The 26,531-nt window shown below is 42.5% G+C and overlaps 1 protein-coding gene across 1 annotated transcript in view; it reads left to right on the forward strand.

Moving 5' to 3' along the window:
• Positions 1-26,531, forward strand: part of LOC116384904 (sodium/hydrogen exchanger 9-like) — a 53,202-nt gene that overhangs the window by 7,610 nt on the left and 19,061 nt on the right. Inside the window, exons 5-12 of the mRNA XM_031849951.1 lie at positions 2,054-2,169; positions 7,495-7,600; positions 9,998-10,136; positions 11,126-11,231; positions 13,975-14,063; positions 15,204-15,317; positions 17,927-18,038; positions 18,909-19,062. Of these exons, the coding sequence (XP_031705811.1) occupies positions 2,054-2,169; positions 7,495-7,600; positions 9,998-10,136; positions 11,126-11,231; positions 13,975-14,063; positions 15,204-15,317; positions 17,927-18,038; positions 18,909-19,062 (936 nt within the window). The remainder of the gene's footprint in view (positions 1-2,053; positions 2,170-7,494; positions 7,601-9,997; positions 10,137-11,125; positions 11,232-13,974; positions 14,064-15,203; positions 15,318-17,926; positions 18,039-18,908; positions 19,063-26,531) is intronic.

The following is a 26,531-nucleotide window of genomic DNA, read 5'->3' on the forward strand; positions in this document are numbered from 1 at the left end:
TTTCCCCTTCTGGCATTTTGGAGATACAATGTTTTCACTTAAAACACACACACGCAAACACACACACAATACTATTTCACCCACAGAAATATACACTCAGTGGCCACTTTATTAGGCACAGCGGTACAATCGAATGAAATCCAATAACATTGTTCTGCCATAAAGTCAACTTTTACTCTATGGGGGGTCATAGAGGTCTCAATTAGATTTTATGTATTGAGGTTACAGTAAGTGATGGTGTTGTACTAGACTGCATCGTATTGAGAGGCGTGTCACCAAAAACGTAGCTTTATGAGCTTTGTAAAAATACATGTAATGGCAGAACCTCTATGGTGTTGGACTTACCGAATAAAACCTGATAAAGTGGCTTCTGTGTGTTTAAACTGCTTTTCCCCCCTGTATATAAAATAGATAACATGTCAATATGTTCCCATAATCTGGTACTTTTAAAGCTGCTGCTGGGTTGAACGGTTACTTGGTGTGTGTGTGTGTGTGTGTGTGTGTGTGTGTGTGTGTGTGTGTGTGTGTGTGTGTGTGTGTGTGTGTGTGTGTGTGTGTGTGTGTGTGTGTGTGTGTGTGTGTGTGTGTGTGTGTGTGTGTGTGTGTGTGAGTGTGTGTGTGTGTGTGCGTGTGTGTGTGTGTGTGTTGTTTATTCATGCTATTATTTCCGTTGTAATATAATTATTTTGTTGTTAAATTATTCATAATGTTTTATATCCAAGGGAAAGGCTCATGCCCTCTAGATATTATAGCCCGCGGGCTTCTCCAACCTGCTGAAACCCAGTGTAAAAGATGTTGTCTTTCCTCGCTTCCCTCCCTCTTTTCTTCCATACATTAGTCCTTTTCCTTTCCCAGGATCGGCCAATGACAAACTCTCCCCAATTCCCTCGGGACGCAGGACACAGTTTGACATGTTGGGTCACGTGTACATTCTTTGATGCTAAGGGACCAGACCTGACCATTCCTGTTGCTTGTTAGTGAGTCTGCCATATCCCATGGGGAAAAGAGAGTCTCATGGGAGTGAGTGAACCTTAATGACTCCACTGACAAAGTACAACCACTTCCTCTCATTCTCTCTCTCTCTGTGTCCGCCTGTCTCACTGTCTCTTACTGCTGCTGTATTTCTCTCTCACTTACACACATACACACACACACACACACACAATGTACGGCATTACCACAACTTCAAATCTCCCTTAAAGATAGATGAATAAGACAGCTTAGTCGCTCAACCTGAGAACACTACTTTAAATACCGACCTCGGGGACAGGTCGTGTGCCATCACCATGGTAACAAAGTTATGCCTATGGACAGAAAGGTTCCCCAGAGAACAAGCTGGCAAACTGATTATTATGGGATGCTTCACAGTAACAGGATTAGTTCTTAACACACATCATTTACCAGTCGAGAGCTGGACCGCAGTGCTGAATGCAGAATGTTAGCAAGTTTTTTGCTCTAAGTGCAGTATTTTCATAAGGGAGAGCATACAGTGGTGCATTCTGGGACAGTTAGATTGTAGATTTGTTTTATTGCCAGGCCCCAGAGCAGATACAATCACTGCTTCGGTTTTATTTCTGTCACAATGCCCTTCACAAACTCTCCTCTTTGTTTTTAGTCTTCCGGGTGATTCTGTGCTCATAAAGCACACATACTCATAATTCTGGTGTCCTTTTATTATGTCTGAGTGTTTATAATACTGAAAATGGAGAGGTACTGAGATGAGATGTCTAACAGAACTAGTTGACATGTATGTGTGTGAGTATATTATTTATTTGAGTGTAGATTAGAATGGAGGGTCATGTAGATCCATATACACACATATTCCAAATGTAATGCTGCCCCGCAGACTCACAGCTTTGTGTGTCCACCTGCGTTAAGCAGCCGCTGCCTGGAAACGGGTCAACTCAACTGCTGGTAGCATCTGGCCCCATTACCCACACTACTCTGGGGGAAGCCCTGCTGCGGTTAGAGGGATGACTGATAGGCCTGCTCTGTCTGGCGCTCCCCGATGACCTCGCTGTGTGTCCTTCTGTCTGTTTGTCCTCTGTCCCAGGGCCTGCGTCTACGGCTTCACCAGACTGATGGTGCTGTTGGGCCAAGCAGCAGATGGAGACTTCCTCCTCACTGATTGCCTCCTGTTTGGTGCCATTATGTCGGCCACTGACCCAGGTAGCTGGCCTTATAAACAAACTCCTAGTGTAACTCTCATTACTTCTAGTAGCAACATTGATTTCCTGGTTTTTATACAGATGTAAACTTCACTGCACAATTCTACTCTACCCTTCTTGCTTTATGTATAGCCATCCTTTTTACTGTCTACATACCTTTGCACAGAGATAAATAAGATGGATTGATGCATGCACAAAGTCACAATGCCCTAGCAGACGATGTAACTGCTTTAAATTCGGTGCACCTTTTTCCTAAATGGAACCACAAAATAATCTGTGTTCTTCAAGAGGAGTCAAGTGGGATGTCATAAGGCATCCCGCGACACTGCTGCAGTGGTAATGTTAATTTCCTCATTTGCTAATGAATTATTTATGCCAATAGGTGGTTGATCCGGTTGAGTGTCAAAGAGGAGCCGTAGATTATGGTGCAAGCTGTCAGTTCCGACGTTATTTTCCCATGCCACGATGTGCTCTTTGATTAGAATCACACTGCAATGCATCGATGACCTAAACACAAACACCCCTTGGCTTCCTCTATCTCGAGCTGTCCAAATATAGCGCCTGCTTTCTGATTTTCTGAAAGGGGCCAAAGCAAAGGAGCACTCCGGAAATAGGCACAGACTTACTTTCACACACATACACACACACACACACACACACAGTCACAATGACTCTCAGAACAATTTAGTCTTCAGGAATAATTCAAATTTGTTTTTCTTAATGTCAAAGCCCTTGTGAGACAGCTCTCTGGTTGTGTGGATGACTCATTGTGTGAGTGCAACGATTTCACGTATCAACTGAAATGTTGTAGATCTTGAGAACAGTGTGAAAGTCATCACAGATTCGCAGCTTTGAGTAAAATGGAAGGCAAATGTATAATAATGTAATAACACCAGCAGATCTAAAGGTAGATGCAGCTGTAAACAGCACCTGTATGTTAACATTTATTTTGCAGTGTTTTACATTCTCGTAAGAGGTGGACAGAAGCTACCTGAGCAACTAGATTTTATTAATCAGTTTGAGACAGTAGAGACGACCTTTAAGTCTGTAATATCCCTATTGATATTCTTTTGAAAATATGTAATTGTTAGGAGGCATAAATGTCCCTAGCATTTACTTAACTGTTCATTCCAGCATGCATCTATTGATTTTAAATTGCTGGTTTTATACAAGCCCCCAAAGCTCTGTAGCCATGAAACCTGTTGTTTTCAGCCTCAGAATAAGACGCATGGGTCAAGTCACAATGTAGAACGCCTGCTGCGCTGCCTCCTCTAGCTTCAGGGATGGTTACAAAAGGTCAGTAAAACCCTCACTTAACTTCTCAAAGGATTTTTTTGGGAGTGGGGTGGGAGCCTCTGTCGTTTTTCTCTTTCATCTTTGAGCTTCTATTTATTTCCTTCTTCAGGAGTTCTCTTGACATGGACACTGCACATACATATTTCTCTTAGTATTTCAGAGCTGGAAATGATGCCAGAGCTGGAAATGACTTGTTTACGTCTTCAGTCCCGGGCCAGATGTTATAACAGTAACTTAAATGCAGTTATACATAGTTATACAAAAACAGGTATATGTAAACGTGCATGTGACATACTGTGAGATTAAGAGGAAGCAAAACCAAACTGGAAAACTACTAATTATAAAGTGCTGGTTTACTTTAACGGGCTTTCAAATGGCAAGGAATGCAGTCTTGTGACCCTTGTTTGTCCTCTTGTCAATGCTTACAAAATTGAACAATTCTTACGCGGAGTTGGGGAGATTGTAGTAATTCCCTGTTGACTATTACGGCTTCCCTAATGCATCACTTTCAGTATTATATCTGCCTAATTTGGTCAAATCAGCGAGCAAATCCCGTGCTCTCTGACTGATATGGCCACGAGCTTTGCCTCTGCTAAACCTCTGCAGCAGGGGTAATTTGACCTAATGAGGCTTCCGTTGGACCTTTTCAACTGTATTATGTCTGAAATAATTGCCTACTTCTCTCCACCTGATGGTGTTGCTGTGGAAACTGATGAACACTTGACAGCTGCAGGACGGGGTTGCCATGACAACATGGCTAACCCACGTGTGTGTGTGTGTGTGTGTGTGTGTTTGGGGTGGGCTCTATTTTTTTTATTTTTTTTTTTATTTTTCCGTCTTGCAGTGTGAGTAGTGCACGACATGCTGTCATCAGCCAGGCATTATGGGAGCAAGGAGATGGAACGATCCTCACTCCAGGGCCTACCTCCCCCTCTCCAGATAAAGGATTTTCCCCAACCAGGAGCCTTAAACCTGTCAAAGACCAAAGAGCCAGATCTGTCAAAACAAGTCCTGAGGCTGCTCTCTTGCCACTGCTCTTATTATCAGTCTGGTCGTATACTGGCTGTGATGCTTTCACTGGCCTGGTATTCACTGAAGGGTCAAACGCCGCCATCGGAGCATCACAATCCGTCATATCACTAGCTTCTCTGAGACTAATTTATAGGATTCTTTTAGCATCTTAGTCTCAACAGGTGGAGAATGAATCTACCGGGAGCTGTTATTGTTTTGAATATGATATTGTCTGGCCTTCAGAATGGCACCGCTCTGAGTTTCTCTTCCTGTCCATGCCTGTATCCTTATGAACGTGTGTGTGTGTGTGTTTGTGAGTGTGCATCTTTGTTGTCTTTCTCCATATCTGACATTGTTTTTGTTATATGATACTTTGGTTTTGCTTGTTTTTAAACTCAGCCGGGTTTCTTTTGTGGCAGTTACAATAAGGATTTGTGCCAGTATGTTTTTTTCTATCGAGCGTATATTTCTGTCTTTCTATATATCCATCTATCTATCGAATGTGGTATATTGCTATCCTACTCTAATGTAATCATATCTACCGCATCTGTAAACAATGCTACAGTCAATATCTTGCAGAGGGAGATACTTGAGGTGTCGCGAAGCACCTCCTCGTCAATGTCGATATTGTCCTTGTCACTCAGCGTCACCACCTCGCCGTCCTGAAGGTCGTGCGTGCATGCGCTCATTCGTATGCTCCAGCATCTTCTGCTTACTGTCGGTAAACTCACCGTGGAATTCAGCTCATATTTCTAAGCAGATGTATTATGTTGAGAGGTTCAGCTGCATAAACAACAGCGTAATAAGTTTATATTTTTCACCACAAATTTGAGTTTCATCATCAATGATCTGATACATTTTTTTTCAAGACATGTCGTGAGATGCAAGATAGAGATTGTGAGTTCATGAAGGTTTTTTTTTTTTCCATTAACTTATAATTATGAAGTAAATGTTGATTGTTGTAATGATGTAATTGCTATAGAATAACGACACCATCGTCGGTTAGATTGGTTCCCCATAAGCCTTACTTTCACTCTGCAATTCTGTCTTCCACCCGGTACAATCTGTACTATCTCGCCAGAAAATTAAGTCTTGATTTACAGCCTGAACAACCAAAGTAACTGTGGAAACGCTATAGGCAACGTGTCCTGTGTTGTTGGTAGTTGCTATGTTCTGGAAGATGAAAACTTGTCTATGGCCACTTCAGGATGAAGAATTAGCACAGAATACCTTATTTATACAGCATATGTGTAGACTTTTTATTGATTACTACTTTGAAACTATTACTGACTGAAGTCACAACCTCTGTAAACATAAAATACATAACAAGGAAGTTACTGTAATATTTATTGCAAATTTCACATATGGTGCCAAAGCTTGCAAACTTCAACATCTTTGCTCATCTGGGTTTAAATCAAAGGCAATTGGACTTTTTGTTATATAGCCTTCCAATGTTCTGCCACTGCTCAAAGAGGTTTCATCAGCTCTACTGATTGGTTGAGGGTTCCCCAGTGTTTAACCTCTCTAGATGATTCGCACTATGTCCTTACAGAAGAGTCAAATCCTCTAGAGGTTACAGTAAATGCAGGAGACTCAACTGTTAGCAAACATCCATTCTTCTCAGCTTTCAAAACCATACAACATTTCCTAAGCTAGATGGAGGCTCAGATACACACTTGGAAAATCAGTCCAACTTTGCAGCTCAACCCAGATTGCACCAGGCATTTGTATTTGTCTCAACGCTGTGATCGTTCGACGTTCATTTACAGAGGCACTAAGTTCAATACTAATTCTCATAGTCGTTACTAGTCATGGATAGCTGTGGTATCAGTTATCACTGTGTCTGTGCTGTGTGTAAGTTTAGCTGTAAACCTTGAACATTACCATTTACGTGTTCCACTCCACTCAATCGTATTCAGTACAAACACACTTACAACTGCAGCTTGTGTCTTTGTAAACATGTCCACTTAAAGTCATCTCGCAAGAGGCACCTGTGTGAGAAACTGAATTATGTGGGGAGGACTTCTTTGTGTTGCTGAGCAGTAAGTGAATCTTACATTATTTAAAGCATGGAGCTCTCTGCCAGTTCCCCTACATTAGACTATAATTGGCTCCTTTTGGATCTTTTAATCAGCTGCAGCATCTTAGCTCTAATCTCCCCTCTTCTCCAACCAGCGTCCTCTCAAGATTCCCAGAATCCTAGTCGTTCTCTCCCTCTATCGTGAAACCTGCAGCAATGCTCCAAGCTGATAAACACACTCCCACATACAGCACATTCATGCTCAGCAAACACGAACACACGTACAACACAAACACCTGCAGTGCTAACACTAAGTCGTTTTATTTAGTTGGATGATTTCGATGATCTGCCGTTTATACTGCCACCAACAAATCACAGACTGCCGTGTTATGACTACACAGGAAATGTAACCTATAAAATAAACGGTCACACATGCAGACTAAGATTTAGCTTATTACATCATTTTTATTGTTCTGTTATTTGTTACTTGATGTGTTGATTCATTCTCTGGACTTGAAATACAATTAAGTGTCTAATTATGTGTTCCTTTTGATTTGTGCTTCTGTGTAGTACACAGTGACTCAGTATGTTCATTCGTTCAGTGATAATACAAAAAAGGCCAAACTATCTATTTTAATGATTTCTTTTCTTGTGCACTTGCATGAAAATGTCATCACACACACAGAGCATCATCAAATTCCAGATATCTTGAGTTTGCTACTACATTTTCAAATACGTATATTATTCGAACAAGTCTTCGCTTGGTTTAGTTACTCTGGCTGTTCCAAGTGTCAAAATCCTCTTTGCAGTGCTGTCGGTGTGCTGACATTTTCTGTCGGCTTGTATTGCTCCACTGCAACATTAAATCCCCTGGCTTCTCTTGTTTGTAGCAGAAGAGGTGCTACTCCACACCACTTTTGCTGTGTGATTAGCAGAGCAGATATCCCACTTCCTGCAGCCTTCAACAGCAGTAACTGTTGTTTTTTGGGGTTTTTTTAGTTGCAGTCCTTGGCCTGTTGTCAGAGCTGCATGTGGACCTGGATCTGCACGCCCTGCTGTTTGGCGAGAGTGTCCTGAATGATGCCACGGCCATCGTCCTGACACAGTGAGTGTTTTGCTTTAGGATTCGTCTCTGCCTTCGGAATGCATTATATTTCTAGGTTTAACTGTGTCTTTTCCAGTTGGCATTATGGGGGTGGATGTGTAGGCGAGTGAAGGCTGGATGGATGCTGCCAGCTTTAAGGAAAGGGTGTGATTGGCAAAACTGCATGAGCGCCTCAGATGCTATGCAGTGGACTGCGTAAGCGTTTTGCCCCTGGCACTGTCAGCATCTCATTAAGGTGCTCAGTGGAGAGACTCACTTCCAGGGTAGAGACACGCGCTCCCAGCTAACGAACTCAGCTAACACAGCTACTGTCAAATTCTGACAAAATACAGCATAAATAAAACCCTAGGAAGCTCAGTGAAGCAGCCATGATGCAGGCATGCCTTGTTCATGCATTTCAATTGCCTCATTCATTTCCCTCGACTTTTCCCCTTTCTCCAGCAGTGCACTTAAATTTGCATGTTTGTCCTGCACACACACATTGCAGTCATTGTCTGCTGTATTTACACATAGCTAGTGAACAAAGCCATTCCAGTAGACGTGCTAACAGATGGCAAGATGGGGAGCAGAGAGATGGAGACAGAGAGAAGCGACAACTCACACAGGTCCACATTTATGGCGAAGCAGGCAGATGAAAAACATGGAGATGGAAGGGATAAGATATGTGTCCATATTTGCATATTGTATACACAGGGAGTGACGCATCACATGTACAGTACTTGTACCCTCTGACATTTCTTTCTCCGATCGCACAAATGGGCACAGACAGGCAGGCAGATGGAGAGAAAAGAAGGTGTTTGCGCAGATTGTTGTGTTCACGCCCTGGCTGCTGTCTCTGTGTACATTGAAGTGCAGAGGAGGGAGCCTGCATGTCTTCCCGGGCAAACAGTCAGATAATGCTGTGTTTGTTCCTGGAGTGGCGTGACCGGCCTTCATGCCATCTCCTGTCACTTGACTGGCTCGCTAGCCTGCCGGTCGCCCTGGCTCCACACACAAAGCTTGCCCTTATTAGTGAGCCACGCGGGGCCCTGGCACTGGAATTTTAACAAGCTCCCAGACCAGCTCAACCTTACGCTGATGTGCCCTCTAACAGGCACTACACTTGCTGCTCCAGCAGCCCTGACCCAGCCACCATTCAGCCAGGTCCTGTGTTGACATCTTGAGATTTCTGACTGGGAGTTAACAGCCTGCAGATGCCTGAAGATATAGTCTCTAGAGGGCCACACTGACCAAGAGACTAGTAACCAAATTTAATGTTTAAAAAAAATAAAATGACAGTAATGTAATGTGCTAACACAACTGGAGTCTTTATTCTCACGGGGGGCACAATAGATTTTCCCACCTTTCAATTTGCTAAGCTCATTAGCGACAGCGTGATTGATTCTTCCCTTTCTGCTATGGAGATTAAGGAATGTTGCGGCGTCTGCTAGCTCATTTCAACCTGACAGCATGAAAAGTGGAGTTGCATTACGGTTTCATTTGTCAGATATTTTTTGACACCATAAGGATCTTCAACAAACCATTTTCATGGTAGCTGGAGTATAAAGTAAGTTTCCAGGGGGTTTACCCTGGCTGTAAGAAGGTGTGTCCCCGATTTAGGAAGCAAAAACAACAACAACCACTACTTTCACATTGTTTTGCTCACTCAATGGTTTGACATTCATTTAGAACAGTTGATGTCTAAGGGGCGTACAAGGGAGGGTCTGTGGTGGGTACAGAAATGTTGTCATTCCACAAAGGGAGCCTGCTACATCAGCCACTCGCATGGGTGCCTGTATCTGTTTGCTTCACCTCAGGCTCTCTTTCTCTCTCTCTCTCTCTCTCTCTCTCTCTCTTTCTCTCTCTCTTCCTCCCTCCCCCTCTCCCTCCACCCTGTGAGGCCTCTTTTGCACTCAATGACTTCCATGTGGAAGTCTCCCCTTCCCCCCACAAACTAAATATTTATAGCGGTGTGAATAGCACGATGCTGCCGTCTTTGTGAACAACAATAGTATTTCCCTTGTTTCCCACTAACTACTAGGGGACGTCTCTAAGGCAAATAATTCAGAATGGATTGTTTTCAGGGAAGGATTTAACTTCTAAAGAAGCGTATGTGTTCTTAGGAGTGACTCCAATACATTTTGCTTAAAGGCTTAGCTCAGCATAATAAGCATGTGAATTTATGTTCACTGCTGCAGACTGGTTTACACCAAGAACCAAGTGGGCCATATTTCTGACGACTGCATTTGTCTTTCTGAGCCATAAACCATGTTGACTCTTTAATGGTTCAGTATCAGTAACACTCGTATTTATTTCTGTAGTAATTGTGCAATTGCTTTCTTTTTTGTTCCTGAGCAGTTTGTCTCTTTTTCATGTATGTAACCCTTTTTTTTCGGTCTTTGTCAATTTGTCTTCCAGTGCCATCACCACCTATAGCCAGACGGGTGCAGGACATATCTTCGACCCCCCTGCCTTCTTCCTCTCTGTTGGTTATTTTCTTGGAGTGCTTGCCAGCTCCTTCCTCCTGGGTTTCATATTCACAGTCATAACAGCCCTCATATCCTTTCATCCCCTCCCATCTCTGCCTCTGCACCCCAAACTCAATTATCACCTCAGCATCCGCTGCAATCTATCCACATCCTCGACTTGGTAATTGCTTCTCTAACAAACCCCTACTGTACCACCTGAAGAAAAGCATCGCAGCTAAGTCTTAAGTGCTACTGTGACACTAACGGTTGCAGAAAGGTCGTCAATCAAGCCAATAGCCTCCGATGAAGTTTCGGCTTGCGCTGTTGTCCAGCATTTCCCTCCGATCTTTTAGTTATAAGACTTTAGGATGAAAAATGAGGACGTGTCATGAGAGGTTTGGAGCACAGCTCAGCTCTTATTCACAGTGACTAATCTCTGGGTGCGGGCAAAGCACAAAGTGAGCATATATATGATTTTGATGATGCTAACCATAGCAACAGCCTGCTCTTTTGTGCTGTGTCCTCAAACTTAAACTTTACTTAAAGAGACTCAGTTTGACATTAATTACAGAAACAATCAGACTTGGGAAGGTGTTTTCATGATTGTAAGCCAACAACTTCTGTAAAGAATTAGAAGTCCTAATATTGTCACATTCACAGCAAACCCACCCATCTTCACTTTCTGTGACTATCACAAATACTAAACTTTCTACCTGTGTGGTCCTCTCTGGAACACTGTGTAAAGACTTACTGTATGCTTTACAATGAAGCTTTGCCAGAGGGGATGCGGGACAGTGAGATAGAAGGAGTGGGATGTGGACTATGTTATCTGTTGGGGAACGCGCAGAAAGGATCTCAAAAAGACCCAGTGGGTTAGTCTAAATGTCAGATTTCCTGGCTTAGTGAGCAGCTTCTGCAGATGCTTTTTGTTCGCAGAGGCTGCAGAAAAGTACTGCATCTTTCGGTACATGTAGTCTGCCATGACAGCCATACATTTGTGTTGCAGTTGCATTAGCCTGATGCAAAGTGTTGAGTGCTGTTTGATTACCTCCTTGTATATCTTTAACTCTCTTTCCACCTCACCAAATTCACTCGGCTATGTGAGAATCCACTGCTGGAAACATCCGTCTTCTTCCTGCTGTCCTGGAGCAGCTTCCTCTCAGCTGAAGCCAGCGGACTTTCAGGTGAGCACTGTATGACTTATATGTTGTCTGTGTGTGTGTGTGTGTGTGTGTGGCCATGTCAGGGCTTGGCAGCGTGGAGTTCAGACATAATACAAATCTTGCTGGTCAACTGCTGCCCTTTCCCCCTCGTGCAAACCTTCTCAACTGCTCACTCCTTCGCAATATCAGTGGCTTAAGCAGCTGTTTGATTACCAAGCTCTGCTGTTTCAATGCATCTCTGTGGCCATTGGCACTTCACAAACCTGGGAATGATATGTGCGCTTGTCTGCTGTCTAGACTTGAAAAGTACACCAGCATTAGATGAAGGCCTTTCCCTTACATACTTTACCCTCTGAGAGTCCTTGGCATTGTAGCGAGTCAATAATGTACAGATGAGAAAGTATTAAGCCATCTCCTCTCTACAGGGAACTGCGGGTACCAATCCCATTCTGGGCTCAACCCCCATAACTCATTTTAAAATGGTGTCCGCCCTACTCTGTCAGAGCATGTTTGTACCTTTTCATTTGGAAATGCCCACAGATAAGCAGCAAGCCATAATGGCATTCTTGCCCTAGCTGTTTGTACAGATATCCTGGAAAGTCAAGACGTGCCTAGCTTTTGTTAAAATTGATACAACATGACCTTGCTTTTGTTTTCTTTATCCATCACCAAGGGGAGGTTGTATTTCCATTACATTGTTTTAGTTTTCACTTCACTGATTCCTAGTATCTGGAATCTTGGCTCAGCTGCCTGGAATTGTCTTCATCTATTTCTTAACCAGCCGGTCGTAATGTAGTTCTGAAATATGAATGTAGTGTACACATGCACACATTAGTGTTGTTGGTCCTCCTGGTCCGACCTGGCCTGTCAGAGGAATTCCACTCATTCAGCGGATGTTGTAGAGGTCCCTCTTTCTTGGCAAAACTCCCTGTGGCCTGTGGAGGAGGAGAAGACGGTTTTAATGAAATACCGCAACCTTTTTCTATTAGACCCAGATGCCCTGTCCATAAAGTACACCACTGTGAATGCTGCCCAGCGTGGGAGGCACACCGCAGCAAAACAAAGGGCAGTGATTCTCTCTACTCCAGTATCTGATGCAGAGCCTCGGGTATTTTTAGTGCAGATACAACTTTTCTGTACTGTATTGATACTGTACTACCGGGGCTAATAATGAAATACTTAATTTTGCCTTTGAAAACTGATTCTGATGCGGATGTTTTGTCACAGAGATCTAAAAATCAAATCTTCAATGTTCTTGGTACAAAGCTAGACTCTAACAAAACTAATCTGATGAGTGCTACTCCATCCAAAGGCCTTTAATGATCCATTTAGGGTGAAGCGGCACCTCACACAGAGCGACCCAGTGAGCGATTGGACTCCTCCCCGGTGTCCTTTGGTAATCAAGGAGCTTTCTGTTAATTGCTGGAGTTTAGTGAGGGTGTGCCTAATGACCCTCAGCCTCTCAGGGAGCCCTGCGATCATTAATCTTATGCCCCAAATTATTATGGGATGCATCTCATCTGTTGCCAAGTGCCCTGAGTCTCGAATGTGGATGGTGGATGATGTGTTACCTCGGTCAGTGTTATGTAAACCAAGGAGGAACCAAAATGAGATCCGCCATGCTGGCATGCTCCATTAGACTTTGTTGAACAGTGCTGGAAAGGACATTGTGTACAGTGATTACCAGAGGTAGCATAGTGCAGGTACAGGTCAGCATCCTAGTGTGACGGGCGAATGAGAAGAGAAAATAATGGACTGGCTTCACTGAGCAGTCTGAACCACACGTGCTATCTTTTCTTTGCTGCCGTATTTATTATTGCTCGCTCACACCTCTCAGTGTTGCTCCCCATCACAATAAATTCACATGTTTTCCATCTTCTGTGATTTTCTTTCAAGGTAGAGGGAGCAAAAATGTGAAATTGAATGTCGCAACAACAAAGCAAGCATGTCCTGTGAGGCATCAACACACCTTTAAGGCTACGTGTTTCAAATTCCAGCTCTCTGCTCCAGCCAGCCTCCTCTTTACAAGCAGGGGCCCTAATCACTCCCTCCACCCTGTTTCCTCTCTCCGTAGAGCTGCTTTTCTTTCCCTTCTTTACTTTCGCTTGTCATGTGTTTCGCCTTTTGTTAATTTCTGCTCCTCTGCATCTGGCACGATTTACAGCGATGATGTCATTCTTTAGCATTCATCATTCCCAGATCTTCATGTCTCTGTAGTAGAAATGGAAGTAACGTCTTTGGCCAGAAGCATGAGGATACTTGGATTGGGTTGGGCAGCACATTTTGATTAGGCTGTTTTTACAGCTGGAACCAGGACAATGGGGGTGGGGTTATGTGAATGCCTACATGCATTGTTCTGCTAATATTTCTCATATTTTAATTATCATGTTAATGTTTATTTTGAAAGCTAAACTAGAAGTCAGTTTATCTGGTTTGATAAATGCTGGGTTGAACCACACAGATAAAGACTCTTCTCACAAATCATTTTTCCATGATGGAAGAACCTCCTAAGGCTCGGTGTGTTAACCAGCACACAAACATACACACACTCACAACCTGATTACATCGCATACGATGTACTAATTAGATACAGCACATTGTTTAACTCCCTTCTGTTTACATAATAGTCCTCCGTGACCTTTTCACACCTAATGTTCATGCTCACATTTACAACTAACAGATGTCATGGATGTTTAACACTTAATTGGCTATTTCCTCTTTTTGAATTTTCATTTATTTCCCCTGCATTTTTTTTTTCTTTCAGGTATTGTGGCAGTGCTGTCTTGTGGCTTGAGCCAGGCAAGGTACACAATTCACAATTTATCCTCTGAGGGCAGGACCAGGACCAGGCAGGTGGGTTTATGGTGGGAGATTGAGGCCTATTCAGCAGTAGTTTTCATACATCATTTTTCAGTTTACTCACTTTGTTCACATTGCCTTTTGATGCAAGTGTTTGTGTCTTGTGTGCGTGTGCAAGCAATCATTAATTGCAATTAGTGCTCTGGTTGTCCAGTGTGTCTGTGTGGGAGGCCAGTCTCTGGCTATCTGCTTAAAAGGCTGAGCACAGATGGAGGCAAGCGCACTGTCGTACTGTACCGGCAAGCTTCACAGAGGACGAAATAAATCAGAAGTACACACATATATGCATTCATTATTCATTATCGGTGCCACAGTGGGGCTAACTGTTTATCACAGAAAATGCTTTTAAAAAGCTATGCAGCTATGAAGCCTTTGCCTATAAAGTGGATTGGCTCTATGCATGTGTATGGTGCCGTATGTTTACTTGGCAGAATGCCTTTATCTACATTTCTATGATTTATACATGCAGCTGCAGCTTAAAGGACAAGACAAAGGGAGTCAGTGTATGCAGACACTGGTTGAATAGCTAGTAGGAGTGGCATCTCTTGTCCCGTTAAGGGAGAAGATACATTAATTCAATAAGATAGCGTTTTACCAAAGCTTTACAGCAAAGCTGGTTTAACTGGTAAAAACAGAAAATAATGAATCATTAAGGGAATCATAACATCTGCTCTAATTAAATACAACATAAGGACCTTAATCAATATTGGATTTCTTATGCAGAAATGCCCCATTAAAATAATTCTGATTCTATTTTCCTCCCAGAGTAAATGACATCCAAGTGTTTTGGTACGGCCTGAATCCTTACAGGAAATGTAGGACTGAGTTGTAATATTAGAATGTGTCATAGCTGTCTTTATAAGTCCATAAAGCTACTCTTTCATGGTGTAGCTTTATGGTGGCATTTGCTACCTCATAGGATCAGGGAAGAACATTTACACTGGATTTGTCGTGTTTGTGCAAATCTAAACCTATTTACCCATTTCAGATATGATCCGAGTCCTTCACTTTCACCCCACTACACACACACACACACACACACACACACGCGCGCACTCAATCCACCCTGAACCCCTCCCCATCTCGGATGACCTTCTCCCTCATGATCCTCTATAACCCTTTTATAATTTGCAGCTCTTCGAAGTCTTCAGCTTCCTGGGGGAGATTTTCATCTTCAGCTACATGGGATATGTATTGTTGACGTTTCCTCGCCATGTCTTTAAAGCTCTCTTCATTACTGGGGCATTTGTATCCTTTTCTTCTACGTGATGGAGCCTCTTCAGTCCCTGCTGTGCATCCTTTGGACCCCAGAAATGATGTTCTGTTCCGGTTTGTTCTGTTTCTGCCACAATCCTTATATGCACAATCTTCTGCCACTTATTTGACAAGAGTGGTTTTCCTGTTTTCTGTCCTTCCTCTCTGCTGCAGTGCAGTTATTTCCCCAAAAAACCCAGCACTTAAATTGTACAAGTTTGATCCGGTGAGCTCTGCAAATGCCATTCAGTCGGTCTCCCATGATCACCATCTCTGCAGATCAAGATGCTGCAGTGAATAGTTTGCGCTGAGGAACGCCTTTAAAACAGACATTTAAATAGATCTTTAATTATTGTTACTGCTGCTTGTTTCTGTTCTCTAGCAAAGCTCGGTGGAATAAAGATGTTTGCCTGTTTGAAATAAGCTCAGAGTACTTAAGTTTGTAGTGGATTAATCAACATATCCCTGTTGGGTTTGAAGATAAAATCTTGTTAGATCTAGAAACTCCAGTGAGAGAGGTTTCTGCTGCTCTGGTTCTGTTCCATGTTCCTGTTCTGGTTCAGGAAAAATCCATGCATTCATCAATGCTAGTGATGAATGCATGGATTTTCTCCGTTTTAGATCACTGAATGTATTTAAGTTTTGGGCTGTTTTTCAAATGATACATGAAATTAGAAGATGCCAACTTAGGCTCTGGGAAATTGTGATGATGAGCATTTTTTATGTGATTCAAAGTGATGTATGTGATTCATTTATATAAATTTGACACAGTTTGACAATACATCCAGATACTTCCAGTGTATCTTCACAAAGAAAAATGTACAGCCATCTTAAAACATCAACCGTAAATGGCAATTTGGGGGAAAAATGCTCAGAATCACAGAGCAAGAACGTGTTAGACCCAAAAACCATGCCGGTAAATTCATTACAGAAGATGTCCCTCTGGCTGGAGTTTCTGCAGACCAGAATGCAATGCAGCTACAACACATGTTATGTAAACACAAAGCCATCAGCCCCATAATGATACTCATCACATGTTAAAATTATACTATCATAACAGATGTTTCGCATTCACAGCTGCTGTGGTACATGTCAGCTTTACTTCCTGAGGGGAACAGAGGGGTAGTAATGCACTGCTGGCTACAGTTGCCCTTGCCTGAGAGCTGGCATGACCATAGCGTATGCCTGAGGAAAGAGTCTAGTGGCCGCACTCCAAGGGCCTGTTCTTTCACAGTCCAGTGCCCAGATGGCCAGCAATTATTATTACAATCCATCTTCCACCATAGGGTCAAAGGGGCCAGAGAAAGAGTTGACAGAGCAGATTCTTTTTCCAATCCTCTTATGTTCAGTGTGAGGGTCTACCAGGGAGGAAATGTTTGACTTGAGCTTTGAGTGGAGGTCTAAGTCTTCCTGTACAATTCTCAAAGTGTCTATAAAAATGAAATAACCCCAGTGATTCAACCCTGTTAATCGCTCTTTGGTTATGCAGTAGATTTGAATCGCCATAGCTAGTCTTTGCCAGTGACAATAGAGATGGGTTTTATTGGAAATGAGGCTGAGATGAAAGTGTTTAATTACCTCAATTCAAATAGCTCAGAGGCCTTTGATGAAGAGAAATTACTGCTTTTGGGAGCAGGATATTGCTTTTGAAAATCCATAGGGTGCTAAGATCTAATATTGAGTGCAGGGTGCGAGGGAGCTCTGTTTTAGTAAAAGCCCTGTCAGACTAAGGTCCGCTGCCTAAAATATTGGTCCCTTCATTATTCCAGGCGACATATTTGGACTTACTGTAGAAAAGCTAAAATCACATCCCCCTCATGATGCTAAAGCAGGGGTACCTATCTGCAAAGATTAATTTAGCACCAAAATTCAAAGAGGATCTGAAAAAGTGTTTTTCTAAAAGAGTTAAAAGCTTGCCTGATCTCTTGCAGCCCGGCCTCCTCCGGTTTATTGCCTCGACACTAACAAGAACCTATCGGAAGATCTCCGGCTGCACTCAGGCACATATGAGGTTTTAAGGGGCTGCAGTAACTTTTCCTAAAAGTATGACAAAAGATGTTAAGTGTATCCAGGATGGCAGCTATGTCCCCGATAATTGTACAGATATCCTCTCACTAACTCCTGCCCAGGACACTTAGCATTCAGTCCCATCCTATGTGAAACATCAAAGTGTGTGTGGAGGGCAGAGACAGCTGGCAGAGCCTGATTGGCTTCATGCCTCGGCATGGTGCCACACTGCTGTGTTTGCATCCTAAATAGAAAATTTTCAGAGATAATTTTTTTTATATGCGTGTGTGCTCGTGCATGTAAGTTGATATTCGCGGGTGTACTTTCACTGCTTGGTCTCACATAGAATAGGTACTTTTGTATTTATTATGGAATTATCGCATGAATAAATGAAGCCAAACCGTATCTATCAATAACTTACGTTAACTTTAACCAAGACTGCAGACTCATGCATGCATTTCAGACAAATGTCTCTTGTTTGTCAGTTTTTCTAATATGAATCAAAGAAATTGTGATTTTCATTGAAAAATAACCATATTTCCATGAGTGTGTCCCAGTCATAAGTATTCTCCTTAATCTGCACTTATTACAAACAGCTCTCCATCTTTGTATCAAGAGCCTGTAACATCTACACCTTTTCATTCCTCCTAAACCTGGGACGAACAACCAAGATACCTCGCACCTTCCAGCACTTCATGATGTTTGCAGGTACAGTGCTTAATAATACTCATCAACATTATTGTGATTTGTTTTAGCAACATTTAGCATTTTTTTTGGACCTTGCTGAAAAATTGAAAACATGAAAATCTCTGGCCTTTATTTGATAAATGTTGGGTCGATGATATTTTTGCTGCAAGAAAACCAATTTATCCCACGAAAACTCGAATGACTTAATTCTCTTCACTGCTAGAAGCTTTTTGCATTAGTGAGGATGCCAAAAGATTGTGTCCCCTCACTACCCTCATTACAAAAGACATTTTTACATAAATCGATATCGTCATAATCTTCAGTTTTTTTTTTTAATGATTCACCCGCAGCCTTTTCTATTTTTGTGTCTGTATTTTGGAGAAGACTAAATAAAGTATCGCCTCACTTAAGTGTCTAATGGTTGAAGCTGTGAGCGGTTTGATGATGCAGGAGAAAGGAATATTCAATGTGAAGTGATGTGGGATAGTGCAGCAGCAGCATGTTTTGCTGCTTGCCTGACCCACTTTACCTCTTACATAAGAAGGTTTCTTTGTAAAAAAAAAAAACCTTGTCTTGCTATTTTTCAAAACTCCCCCACTGCCACTACCTCCTCCCCAATCTGTTTCTCATGACAGCAAAGGATTTGCTTTGTGAATTGTTTTGGCTTAAGGTATTATGTCACCACTGTACAGCAATCCAGAAATTTGTTTTGGGGTTGCTTGCTGGTGAGCAGCTGGTCAATATAGTCAGGATGTAATCTGTTACCCATGGACGGAGCTATTAACTGGATCGCTCTCTCCTGCCCTTTTCAAATAATTGGTTGGTTGTCTGGTAGTTTGATGGATGGCAGTACTACAGCTGTTTACTTAGAAATGTCTTCTCTGCTCTTAGGTTTCAGGGGGGCTGTAACGTTTAGCCTGGCTATAAGAGACACATCCACCGAAGTGAGGAGCACCATCTTCACCACCACTCTGCTGCTGGTCGGCTTCACCATCTGGGTGCTGGGTACCGCTGCTGATCCCATGCTGCGCCATCTGAACATCAGGTCAGTGCTACCACCTCACCGAGTGACATAGTCGGTATGATGCAAGTCAAATCGTTCTGTCTCTCTATCCGGCTGACACACACACACACACACACAGCTTAATTAGACTCACATTAAGTATTCACCCCACTTAATATGCAACAGCTCTTTGTAAAGCTTTTCTCTGGATGCTGTAATGCCTCTCCCTCATCCCCTTGCTGCTCAGCCGTACATGGGCTCTTAGCTCTGCGTGCAGCTTGCCACGCTGTACGCAGAAACTCTTGTATACACTATTCTGTAGCTACTGTATAGAAAGAGAACACATTGTCTGACACAAGTCTGCGTACTATCTGTGATGGCGTGAAGGATGCAAGGCAGTAATTAGATACTTAAATTATTAATGTGTAATCTCAGGCCGAGATTACAGTGGTATAATTGACAGCCACAGGCAGTGCTTTTGACTCTCCAGTGGTTTTCAGTTCAGTGTGTGTGTGTGTGTGTGTGTGTGTGTGCGTACATAAAATGTTTTATGTTATAAAAGAATAATAGAAGAAGTAAATAAAAGCACTGGTAAAAAAAACAGGAAGCAAATCAAGTTCAGTAAAACAGTGAAATTGCCCAATTGGATATTTCAGAACTTTATTAAAAGTGAAAACATAAAAAAAGAATATACAGTATATCCAAAACTGCAAACTCTGGACCATTTTTGAGCATTAAAATGCTCGGTCTCGCTCTCTGAGCTACAAAACACAGACAATGAAGCAGCTTGTGATGTGAAACAAAACCTGGAGGTGCTCTGTTGTCGAAGAATTGCAGATTGTCTTGGGTAATTCAATCTAGCAAGTTGTTTGTTCGAGCTTTTATAGCTTAATTTTATTGTAATGCTAACGTTTATGACCAGACGAAGAAACAATACCTCTGTAATATCCCCCAGAGCATAGTGGATTTGTATCTCCAAACATGAGTCTCTTATTCTGTGTCCGTTGAGCAGCTTAAGGACTTTTTACTCTGTTGTCTCTAGATGCTATCTGCACCAAGAATGTGTAAGAAATGAGGGTTCACAGATTACACGCAGCAACTTCCAAATGCTGGTGAAATCTGTTTCTGGAAGATGAATTCCAAAGGGGTATCAGTAGTTATTAAAACAATCATGCATGAATGCCTTTACTGTTACAGTCTCTCCTGCTCCTGATTGGCCTGTTACTCTGCCTCTACACTAAGTGACTTTCACTTCATGATTTGTGTTGCCTGTCTGTACATCACATTAAAACTAAATATGCAGCAAAGATAAAAGAAGCTATATATATGCCGGGAACGCCACTGTGGGCTGGGGCGGTGTTATCAGCTGTATAAGCGGTTACCGCCAGCCAGCGGGACATGATGGGAGGGACTCGCATGCACTAACATGCCCGGCTACCAAAAAACAACAACAGAGAGGCTCAGATTACAACACACACAAACGGGGTTCGACTTCTCTGCTCGAGACGGCATTACTCCACTCTATCTTTAAATAGCAAATAGTTGTTTGCGGCTATATTAATTTTGACGTGTTATAAGATATTTAAAACACTATGACAATAATTTGTGTTTTGAAACAAATGAGAGAAGCACAAATACAACACGAATACAGAAAATTGTAGAATAATAAATGTAATGTAAAATAGAAATGTGAAACAGCAAATAATAAGCAGAAAATCATGTAGGTACCCATTGATTATGGTAATAGCTTATTGAGTGAATTGGCATCCAGGGCCTTTTAAATTGGCACACAATGGCTGCTTGTGCAGCCGAAACCATAATGAAAATGCATAATGTGACTATTAAAATATATTTATTGGTTTAATTCGATTTTTTGCAACACTTACCATCACCAGCATGCCGTATAAGCCAAAATCTTCACACTTATATTGCTCCTTGCTTGTGCGTGTGCATACATGTGCATATCGTGAGTAGTCTTTCTGGAGACCCATCACAGTACACAGTACATGTTTCAGAGAATAGCTTTGTTTTCCTCACTTCCCGTCCCGAACTCCCTTCTCATCTCCCTTCCCTCATCTGATTGCATGAAGCGAAGGGACAAGTAACAACTTTGAAAGACTTCATTTTGGTGAATAATACATTACATATCTTCACCTGGAGCAAATCTAACTTCCATTCAATCTCTGAAATGGCTTTGTAGAGGAGTCTTGCTGTACTCTGTGTGAAATTACTCTGGTCTGCTTCTCTATAGTAACTTTAAAAGACCTACCACAGCAGGCATCAAATAAAAGAAAAAGAGGTAATAAAATGCCTTTTGTTTCCACAAGAAGCTTGTATATCACAGGTAATAAATAAGGTGCTGGGTGTATGTGTGTGGGTGCTGTAAAGTCTGACGTATGTGTTTTAAATTTCCAATTCAAACAGTAGACAAGTGGACATGTGTCGCAGACAGATGTACTAAAAAACGACTGATTGCGGTTCATACTGTACGCTGGTTTCATCACTATCAGTCCTGCTGAGGTAACCCAATAACCTAGAAGAGCAAGAAAGAAGGTTTCCAACGGCTCTTATTCCCTTTTATAACTGAGGCTCAAAGGAAAAACTTATCAAGTCAATATAGGATGCCATTGTTTGTTCCACACTACTCTGTTATCGCAAGACTCGCACAGCCGGCCCACACATACACAAACACATTTATGCAAACACACACTTAGAAATGCATACCATACAGGGGTAATCTGAGCTGAGCCGGGTGAGCCGTCTGTCAGACTGCAATGTGATATGTGTGTGCTTCGTGTTTAGATAGATGATTAAGGCTCAAACCAGAAGAGTTCTACATAGTAATAAAAACAAACACTGCCTCCGCTTACTGTTCAGTCAGTCGTCAGATTTTGAACACAAACAAAGGCAAATTTCCTTTAATGCCGAGACTGTCTGTCTCTCCTCCTCCTGCCAATTCATCTCTTTTCCTCTCCATTTCATTCTCAATTTCAAGGTACATTATTGCTCACACTTGAGAGTTTCATCATGCCGCTGCAAAATAAAGTGATTAGTTACACTAAACTGCATACAGTAATGAAAATGTATTTTCCACTATTGTGCAATTGATAGTAATTACGAATATATCTCCTCCCAATTTACCATGAAACTGTATATAGGTCATTTTCCCTTTCTCTGGTTCTCGTTTTCATATCTGCATTGTCATGCTTGTTGCCTAAGACCAACCCCACAGACCCTTCAGTCAATGGTGGTTTTACTCTGCAAGAGGACTATCCGTCTAAAATGAAAAAGAAATATGAGAAAAATAGCAATGTGAAAACAAACATAAAGGGGTCTATTGTTATTCAAGTGCAAATGCAAGCTCAACCAACTAACAAGCTTTGGTGTCCAAGGATGAAAGCTCAACCTTGGTGCAGTGCAGCCCAGTCTGAAAGAGAGTCTTTTCTTTTAGCTGTGTATATGTTAAGGGTTACATGGTGGAAATGATAAATATGTCAAATGTGGCAATATGTCTATTATTAGAGGTTACCTCTAACTAACGGAATGTAAATGTATCTTTGGACTGGACTAATGGTGGTTGGGTTTATTTGTGCACAGTATTTGGTGCACCACACCTGGTGCTAATTAATAATTAATGATTGAATATTACTGGCTGTTAGTCAGTAAAAAGAGCTTTATGTGATATTGAGAAGGTTTTGTGTGTGTGTGTGTGTGTGTGTGTGTGCACCTCACAACCGCACTAACTGCTTGTGTTTGTGTTAAGTTCTCCACCCTAACTTGGAGCCATGAAAGAACAACACAGAGCCATGAGGGCAAAACCCTGTCTTTCGCCATGAGGAAACTGGCAATGTGCCAGTCTGCACTATGGAAAACAGCTGTGTTTATTTCTGTGTTCACCGCCACTATTTTTTATTCATGTTGATATGATGTCTTCTTAAGGCTCTCTCAGTCTTGACAGTGCTGTATTAGCTTAAAGTGCAATAATGGGCCACTTACACATTGTTTTCTGAAGTCCACTGAAATAGACAAATTATTGTATAGATTCATATTTTGATAGACTCAACTATTCAGCTGAAAAAACACTGACGCCATGTCACAGTGTTCTGTTTGTTTCTGTCTTTTCTTTTGCCCATGTAACTCTATGCCCAAGCAGTATCACGAGCGCTCACGCACACAATGTAACACCGCCGGTTCTCAGTCTCGGTCTATCTCGTTGGCTTTGATGAGGGCTGGAGGTGGCAGGGCACCCCTGGGGAGATCTGAGGCCAGTCACAATGAGCAGCCTGGGGCCCCTAGGCTTTGAACATTGGTCAGTCATGTCCTCTTCAAGCCCTTTCACTTTCAATATCATTATTTTTCCTCAGCCCAGCTCAGACTAATAGTTCTATTTTGCTTTTAGCATTAGTGCTTTTTGATAGTGTAGCTGTAGATGTGCAGTAGTGATCACAAAGTCATATGGACTTACTGCCTCTGCTCTTCTTTTTTTAATTTTTGCAGTTGTAGCTTTGCTGTATATTCAAACATAAATTTCTGCTGTCCATTCTCGCTTAATATCATGAACGGGCAGATACTGTGTCGATTTTCAGCCACTTCAGCGGCATGACTCTATGGAAACAAGGTTGGTCGTTTGGTTGGTCCAGACAACTAACATGCTAACAGGCTAAACTATGATGGTTACCCTATGATTATTACCTGCTTAATATCAGCATGTCAGCATTGCTACTGGGTGCTTTTTAGCATGCTGCTTTTTGCATTTAACTAAAACCACCACTGTGCTGCAGTAAAGCCTCACGGAGCCGCTTGACTGTAGACGTTTAGTCTTGTCAATTTGCATACTCCAATGAGTGAGAGTGATTTTGACAAGATGAGAAGATAGCTCATGTGCAAGCCATTTCCTCTTTGCAGTTTTGTGAGATGATGTCATGGTGGTCCTGTAGGACGGACAGGAGGCCCTGTCTGTGTGTATGCACATGTACAGTATATGAGCAGGGTTCAAAACTTGGAGGCTAAGAACAGCTGGAGCCCGGCTAATGACTGGCCTTTTTGTTTTGAGTGGACAGATGGATGGGTGGAAAACCATGTCTCTTATATCACTCACTCTCCTTCATGCCCCACTGACCTCTTATCACTATCTCTCTTTCTCTCTGTCTCTCCCTCCCTCCCTTTTTTTGACATCCATCTGCCTGTACAGCTTTGATAAGATTTTTCCTATTTTGAGGACTGTGTAATACAAGAATAAGGCCACATGTACACACACATTTACACACCTCCTCCCTTCAAATATATAGGCATAGCAGACTGAAGGGGAAAGGAAAGTCACCCACACTGATAAGAAAAGAAGTCAATAAGCCAGTGGAAGAGAGAGAGAAAAGCTTTAATCCTGACTTCTTCTTTATTCTTTAGTTTGTCCAGTCAAAGTTATTGCTTTGTAACAAATGGAGATGGATGTGAATTAGAAGAGCAATTTATAACAAGGGATGACTTTGGGACTTTGACAGGGAACTGCAGGCTTTTCTTTCTTTCTTTAAAAATGTAACATATTCCTGGAAGGGATTTCCAAAGGAATCTCTATCATAAAATATCTTTCTGAATATGAAAAATGATCCATCCTTTTTTGTCCTCTCGGGGATGGATCAAGGGGGTCAGGTGGTCGGTAAAGCAAAAGTCATCAGTCTGATTTGTACACAGAATCTACAAAACACATTCATTATTGATGTAGTCTGATGATTTGGTGATGGATTGGAGCTAAAATACTCTCCCAGAGCACTTTGTCAAAATAACCTGCAGTCCTTTCTCTCTCTCTCTCTCTCTCTCTCTCTCTCTCTCTCCTTCCTCAATTTTCTTCTTCCTCTGTTCCATTTTTACTCCCTCGCTGTACTGAAAGTTAAGTCTCATTTCTCATTACATTGAGCTCAGCTCCAGTTGGGCGACAGGGTTTAGATGTGCAGCACTAAGTCACAGTGGAGCCCTGCAAGTTCAGCCAGCCGCACCGACCATTGATTATGTCTCCTGAGTGTTGAAGAACCAAGCTTCATTTTAACATTTCAAACGGTTCTTTCGGGGAAAAGGCTCCGCCATCAAAATTCAGCCTGTCCTCGTTCGGCAGTGGCTCTCAGCTCATTTGACATTTATGTCTACGCCAGGCATTGTCGCCACTCAAGTCTAGCTGACTCTGTTTTGCTAAGACTGAAGTTGCCTGTGTACTTCACACTCATTCTATATTGATGAAGAGGAAAAGAGTCAGCCAGTGCAACTTGTAGGGTAGCAGGGTGTTGCTGAGACGTAAGTACAATATTCAGGGTTCCGAAAACAGGCTTGTTACTGGGATAAGTGGGACCCTGATTGGAGATGTTGCTGTTGGAAACATCATGAGAGAGGTGGAGGCTGAAGGAGGCCAGTGAATTCTGATTCTTATGCTGATCGGACGTGAAACGTTATCTCTTCACATTAGACTGCCAGGGTTACTCTCTGTGGCACCAGATACAGATAGTCCTGTGTCAGCTCAACTATCAACACTCCTATGCGTGTTGACAGTTGAGCTGTGTGTGTGGGTGGGTGTGTGTGTGTGTGTGCGCAGACAATAAGCAGGTGAGAGCTCACAGAGTGCATGCGCTGCTGTTAACACTGCTCTCCCCTCTGACACACAGTTCAGTGGGTTTCCTCTCACAGTGGATTGATAGTCATGGCAGTGTGCGGGAGAGACTGAACAGATTGCCGTGGTAACTGCGTCTGTCAGATCAGCCAATACGGCGAGTTTATCAGGTGGAGATTGACTCCGGACGAGGGTCTCGTACACTGGAGTCCTGTGCTCCAGCATCCACTAAAAAGGCCCAGAGGCACGGCCTAATGGACGTGACGTCGATACGGAGAGAGCGGAGGAGGGCCATTAAAAAGAGCATCAGGGCTATAAAAGTGCCCACTTGTGTGTGTATGTGTGTGTGTACTTCTATGGGTGTATGAGGGCAGATTGATGCTCTCAATGCAAAACCAGAGAATTTACATGAACGCCGTTTGCAAATTGGACACACACAGATACAAAGTGATTTGCTGAGTAGTATTTTGGAGTTTATTGTTTAAAGAAAGTCTCAGTTAAGCACCACGGAGGGGGAGAGATGGTAGAGAAAATATAGTGAGAACATCAGTATGTGCTGTGTGTATCTCCGGCAGGTATCTGTGGGCTGAAAGAGGATCCACACATGAGTATGAATAATAAAACAGACACGGGGTGCCTCTCTCACACATGCATAAATGCAAACGCACACCAACACGCATGTACACACATTTTTCCACTCCGCTGCTGGATAAACAGTGCTTTAAGAATGTGGTCGGCATGGAGCCCTCCGAGGGAATGGGGGAAGTGGTAATGAGGGTTGATGGATGGTACTGATGGGGCTAAATTTGCAACACTGCAGAGAGCTGCTGCGGTAGAGATAGAACACCCAACGCTGCATCAGTGTGTTTGCATGTGTGTGTGTGTGTGTGTGTGTGTGTGTGTGTGTGTGTGTGTGTGT

This window comes from Anarrhichthys ocellatus, unplaced genomic scaffold, assembly GCF_004355925.1.
Source record: "Anarrhichthys ocellatus isolate YVR2014 unplaced genomic scaffold, GSC_Weel_1.0 scaffold10, whole genome shotgun sequence".
Lineage (NCBI taxonomy): Eukaryota > Metazoa > Chordata > Actinopteri > Perciformes > Anarhichadidae > Anarrhichthys > Anarrhichthys ocellatus.